Source organism: Triticum aestivum, chromosome 4A (genome assembly GCF_018294505.1).
Source record: "Triticum aestivum cultivar Chinese Spring chromosome 4A, IWGSC CS RefSeq v2.1, whole genome shotgun sequence".
NCBI classification, from domain to species: domain Eukaryota; kingdom Viridiplantae; phylum Streptophyta; class Magnoliopsida; order Poales; family Poaceae; genus Triticum; species Triticum aestivum.
The window spans coordinates 469,286,398-469,292,857 of NC_057803.1; the positions used below are offsets into that span (position 1 = coordinate 469,286,398).

The 6,460-nt window shown below is 45.6% G+C and overlaps 1 protein-coding gene across 2 annotated transcripts; it reads right to left on the minus strand.

The window, feature by feature from the left end:
* Positions 1-1,360: 1,360 nt before the first annotated feature.
* On the minus strand, positions 1,361-5,823 carry LOC123086425 (calcium uniporter protein 6, mitochondrial). 2 transcript variants are annotated; one of them, XM_044508193.1, is made up of 3 exons: positions 5,324-5,823; positions 3,951-4,311; positions 1,361-1,545 (listed from the first exon to the last, which is right to left on the minus strand). In XM_044508193.1, exons 1-3 carry the CDS (start codon positions 5,699-5,701, stop codon positions 1,448-1,450), a joined length of 837 nt encoding a protein of 278 aa, XP_044364128.1. In that variant the 5' UTR covers positions 5,702-5,823; the 3' UTR covers positions 1,361-1,447. The 2 variants fall into 2 exon arrangements, with proteins under 2 accessions (XP_044364128.1, XP_044364127.1); XM_044508192.1 differs by lacking the exon at positions 1,361-1,545 and having other exon boundaries at positions 3,710-4,311; positions 5,324-5,821.
* Between the last annotated feature and the right edge of the window lie 637 nt (positions 5,824-6,460).

A 6,460-nucleotide genomic window follows, 5' to 3' on the forward strand; every position in this document is an offset into this window, starting at 1 on the left:
CAATCAGGAGAAGGAGGCCGAAAATTAATCAAGGAAGAAGAACAAGAGAAGAAAATCAATCTAGATTGGACGAGTTGTTGCGGCCAAGGATAAGAGAAAACCTAGGGCTTCAATATCTTGTTACAAAATATGCAACGAGCATCTTGATGTTGATGCAAAAATAACTAACTTTTACTCTCTCTGTTTCAGATTACTCGTCGTGGTTTTAGTTCATGGCGGAGGGAGTATATTTTAAGGCCTTAAAATTCCTCTCAACAGATGATGTAAATGTAAAAAAAAAAATTACATCTCTACCTCACGGAGATGTAAAATACTACACCTCGTGATGTAAATTTACATCTCCAACCGCGAGAGATGTAAACCCAGATGCAAAACTGCCAGCCGCCCACCAAACCAACCGCCATGGAATTTTCTCTCCCGTCCCCTGACTGACTGCCTACCTCAATCTGCTGTCGCGCCGCCGGCCCGCCGCATCCCACCGTTGGTAGATCCGGCCCCGACTCTCCCCGTCTCCGGTGCCGTCGCTTTTCCACCGCCCTTCGCCTAAGAATTGGATGCATCACCCTTTTTTTCAACGCCGCGACGTTGCCTCCAAGTTCAAGCTTCCCCCGCCGCACCGCCGCCGCCGGATTCGAGCCGCACATCCGCCACCCTCCGCTAGAAAATCGGCTTTTTGCCGCCATGATGCCGCCGCCTAATTCGAACTCCCCTACAACCCCGCCGCTTCCGGTTACGAGCCGCACACCCGCCTCCACGCTGCCCAATTCGAGCCCCCGCTGCTGGCCTTTCGAGCTCCCGCCGCCGCATTTGAACACAAAGGCTCGGGCGCCGCACCGCTACTCATCGCTCGGCCGTGGGTGCTCCTCTCGAAGCTCGGTCGCTGCCGCTCGGTCCGCAGCCTGCATCGCCGCCATGCCGCCGTTGAACTATTTTACATCTTCATTTGCATCATCTGTTGGAGTTAGCACTTTTACATTACAAATATACATTATCTGTTGGAGTTGCCTCTTTTTTGAAGATGCAAAATGCACTTTTTGTAGATGCAAATTTTTTACATCTCCTATTTTACATCTTCAAATTTCTATCTTCTATTAGAGATGCTCTAACAAAGTGCAGATGATGGTGGCTGTCAGCCTGTCACCGCATTGGGCTGACAGCCCAAGCCCTAGCCTTGCCGGCGCTGCAAGATTGATAGTTGAACACTTGCAGAGCTGTGACCAAAACCACAGGTCGCACACCCACTTGATACACACAGGGCTAAATAAGCTTAAACTCTTACGTTTAACCTGTTAGGTGACAGCTGGTTTATGTATATATATATATATATATATATATATATATATATATATCACGTTGGTAATACAAACTCAGTATAAGATAATGCAAACGGCCGCTCTTCTAAAAGCTAGAGATGACACTGTCAGCATCAAGAAACAACTGAGAAACTTTAGCTCAGGTGTTGCGAGTCATGCCCCTGAGAATGATGGCCTTCCAGAGGGCACTTGCAATGTTTCTGCAGCTCCAGGTACTTCTCCATGTTGAAACCATGCTTCACGCAAAGCTTTCTCCTCCTCGACTCAAACATCCTCTCCATGAAGTCTTGATACGTCGGGTCCCTGATGACGAAGTAGGCATAGCCAACCAGCAGCCCCGAGGTGGTCGGGAAAATAGATACTACCACCTAGTGGTAGTTACCACCACCCTTACTGCCGTCGGATGCCATCCATGTGTGGAAGCTGATTAACGGGTCACGGTTTTGGAAGTAGCTAGATTTTCTCAACCCGATTAAATATCCAGCCGCACCCTCCCGATTTATATGGCTAGTTTTATCATAGTATATAACTACCTCGAGTCAAAGCAAATGAGGCTAGCCTTTAAAATATATCCGTCGGCTTCGCGGCCGCCGCTGGCGTCATGTTTCACGGGAGGTAAGCATGTGGAGTTATTACGGTGATCCATCCCAAAACACATATGTTAATCTTTGCTTCATCTTTTTTTTGTGGGGTAATCTTTGCTCCATCTTGCTCTATTTCTCTAGATTTAGCATATGTACGTGTGACCTATGGATGCCAAGACCGGTGCTCATGCTTCAGATCAGGACTACACAATCAGAAAAAAAAGAGGCCCATCTGCAACGGATATTTTGTCTTTCGTGATCCATATGCTTGGAAAATGTGAATAATTCATCTTTTATCTTTAATTCCAGGTTGGGGACAAGATATATACACATGCACGGCCTTCATGCGAGTTTTATCCCTGAAGTGAGATAGACGGCATCATGCGTACATACACCGGCCCTATCATCGACGACAACATGGCGTTGATATCCGTGGCCGGGCGCATTCTTGCTTTCCGGGACATTACTCGTCTGCTGTTGTTGTCGGGCTACCAAATGCTAATACTAATTCTTTTATATTTTGTTGGATACTTTTCAACATTTCAAAGTACGTCGCCATCGGATCTGTGGCCGTGGCGACGCCGACGACATCCACCAACTATGTTGGCTCCGCACTTGCACCACGTACTGTTCAGTACTGCTCCGGCACTTCTGACATACCTGATGATGGTGAGAAGTGGAGACACATGGTAGAGGGACGTGATTGCTCCAGCATGGCGGCGGCGGCTGCACCAACGTATACGTCCGATCACAGATTAAGAGTTGCTAAACAAAGTTCAGGGATGATAAGATGGGCACATGACCGGAAGGAAACAACAGAATAAATTGTATATGATCATTCGATGTCACGTAGAGGTCGATGGAATCATGGATGAACTACTTATATTATCTGTGTAGTACATCAATGTGTATATGTTGGCTCCGTATCTTTAATTTGTTGTAGCAAGAGATAATACTACATACTATATTTCTTGTAGCAAGAGATAATACTACATACTTTTTTTCGCGAGATAATACTACATACTACCTTTTAATTATTATACTCCATACTACTTTTCTTACATATAGTCTCTTTTTGTAATCTACATATTCCCTTTCTCTAATAATACATACTATATGCGTGCATGTGAGAGTGCCTCGGAAATTCCACGGAATGCACGCTAACATACTACTATTACGTATACATACGCTCTCTTTTTAATTCCATTGATATACTCAATCCTTGTCTTAATACTGTAAACCTCAATTAAACATCATACTCTGTACTCCAATTTAAGAGCGTACATACTCTATACACCATGCCTCCAACAACTGTAAGGCATACATCATACTTTTCATAATCTATATGACTATGGAGTATATATATTCTACTTTTTCTGAAGTATATAGTATGTATAACATAGCTCGACGAATATACTGTATATAGAGTATATATGGAGTATATATATTCTACTTTTTCTGAAGTATATAGTATGTACCTATAATATAGCTGGACAAGTATACTATAGTGTATGGAGTATGTATATTGAGACTATCCAGCGGGGGTAGAATATGTATGGAACAGATATACCATAAAGGAACAAGAGGATGTTTTTAATATTAGTTGGTGCAGTACGTAAGTCACGCTAACTAACCCTTATCCGGTGTTTAAAAAAGCAGCTAGCACTTATCCACGCAGTGATATGCGGTGCATGCGGTCGGGCTACTAGCGTGTTGTTCAACTAACTACTGAGAGTGAAATGTTAATGGATCACTATTCATCCACTAACCCGTTTGCACATCGGTGTAGAAGGACACATGGCACATAGATAATTAGGAGGTAACTACCACTGCTTGTAGATAAAATTTGTCGTATATCACTTTGGTAATACAAACTCAGTATAAGATAATGCAAACGGCCGCTCTTCTAAAAGCTAGAGATGACACTGTCAGCATCAAGAAACAACTGAGAAACTTTAGCTCAGGTGTTGCGAGTCATGCCCCTGAGAATGATGGCCTTCCAGAGGGCACTTGCAATGTTTCTGCAGCTCCAGGTACTTCTCCATGTTGAAACCATGCTTCACGCAAAGCTTTCTCCTCCTCGACTCAAACATCCTCTCCATGAAGTCTTGATACGTCGGGTCCCTTGAGGTGATGACGAAGTAGGCATAGCCAACCAGCAGCCCCGAGGTGGTCGTGAAGAAGGCAATCGGCTCCATCACGTCCCATGAGAACTCCCAGAACGTGAGACGGAAGAAGATCCCAACCTGGAGCATGAAGAACCCTAAGCCAGTCCACAGGACTCGCCGGACTTGCTTGTGTGCCAGCTTGTCGATCTCTTCCTTCTTTTCCTGGAGCTGCTTAAACTCTGCCTGTCTCGTGTCGTTGTCTGGTGCGAGTGCAAGCGGCACCGCCCTTCTGACCAGGTCCACAACCTAAAAACAGTGATTGACCATAAATATATCAGTTGAAAATTTAACTGCATGTCCGCCTTTTTTCATGTAGCATAAGAAAAATGATCAACTCTTACCAAATAACTCACAACCATACATAATAGATCACCACAAAAGATTTCAAAGTTGTCACTTGCCCACATACGAAAGCAACAGAAACAACGTTATGCTGAATTGTTGATGAGGCAATCCTTGTTGAATAAATATAGTTTTTGGATTTATTGCCACATGTGAGGTGGATGCTTGGATGCTTTTAACTGGTGTAGGCATCACCTAAATAAGAAAACAATGTCCACTTTTCTGCTCACAGGATTCTAAGGTCCTTATTCTGACCAGGGTAGGTGAAGAGAAGGGAGATCCCTTATTTCTACCACATGAGGTGAATTGTCCAATCTTGTTTTTTATAACTCTGAGAAAATTAATCTACGCACCCCCGGCTGAATATATGCTACTTCAGCTAAATTATTGTTACCTCCCAATTATACACAACACTAGTCCTTTCCACTGTTCGTTGTTCATCCACGCAATTAAACACAATTCCACAATTAAACAGTGGTCAATATCATCTAATCAATTTGGACAGCAAATCAGTCTACCGGACTCCCTATGGCGCAGCGGTTCAAACAGGAATGCATGACCCCAATACATACATTTCCCACAAAAACTGAGGTGAATGAAATTGCATTTGAAGCCATTGTATTTCTACCAAATTTGACCAGCGTTGAGTTGCTACCTATTCAAACTATGTAGTGATCTGGCAAATGAGTGATCATAGAACATCCAATTCACAGATATGACTAAACTAGTACTAGTACTCAAAAGGTTTGCGCTTTCACGAGTAAAGCTCTCCGTGCACAAGAACTCAAATCACTAAATAAATGCTGCCAATTGGAATCGGAGAACAGATCGTCGTGAAAGCACCTCGTTTAGTTAGGTTTAGCTACAAAGAGGGAAGGCGCGAGTGAAGAAAACCTAGCAAGAGCAAAATGTTGACCTTCTCGGGGTGGAGGTACGCCTTGTCCCGGAAGAGAAGCACGACGCCGGAGTCGTCCATGGCTCGGGCCAACACCTCCGCCTCGCCGCGCGTGCGGGCCGCACCGGCCTCCACGCAGGCGTCGAGGAGCTCCCCGTAGCCGACCACCTCGCCCCGCCCTTCCTCCCGCAGCCGCCTCTTGAGCGCCTCCACGCCCACGAGCCGCACCAGACGCCGCGCCTCCGCCGGCGTCACCTCCGCATCCGGACCCCGACGCGGCTGCGGCGGCGGGGAGAAGAGGCGGAGGTGCCGCAGAGTGCAGGCCGCCGTGGAGGGTGCCGGAGACAGGGAGGGCCTCCGGAGGGGCACGAGGAGGCGGGAAGCGGCTGCGCGCAACATGGCGGCGGTGGTGGCCGGTGCCGGCGGTCCGCGTGCGAAGGCGAGGAAGCTCACGAGATGGCCTCTTTTCGGACGAGGAGGCGTTTCTGTCTATCGCCGTCAGGGCCGGAAATGCTGCATAAACGTAATCTTCAGATTTTCTAAGTGCAGTCAAACACTTTTTGTGTACTATTTTTTTTCTTATGCAATTGTTGTCTGCTGCCGACGGCTGCTAAAGGGTATGGAACTTCAAAAAACTACTCGCAAATAGAGACACGTTATCGAGATATATGCCTTGCCTCCTATGGATTCGAAACATAGGAAATAAATGGCACACGAAGTCTAGAGGAAACTAAAAATAAGTGAGAGAATATACTGGAAGGCTCGAAGAGATTTGGGATGTTTTTTTTAACGAGTAGAAATAATTTTAAAACCTTTCATTGCATTAGCCGAACGGCTAATTTTTAAATAAAGTACCATTACGGAAAAAAGGGACACATGGCAATGGCGATTAAATGTCATACTATGTTTCATTTTGTCCTTTTTATCCCATGGCGACAAGTTGCCTTCTTCGTCACGGAAAAAATTGCTTCCTCTGCGACGACTACTCATTGGGCATATCATTCTTCGCTCTTACATTGGGGTACCGTGTTTTCTCTAAATATATAAACTTTATGTATCACTGTATGGTGTCCACCACATCACAAGAATCCTATTAATTGTTCCACGAAGCTTGGCCCCCGTGTCGCTCCCGCAGGGGCGACTCGGGCGGCGCTAACC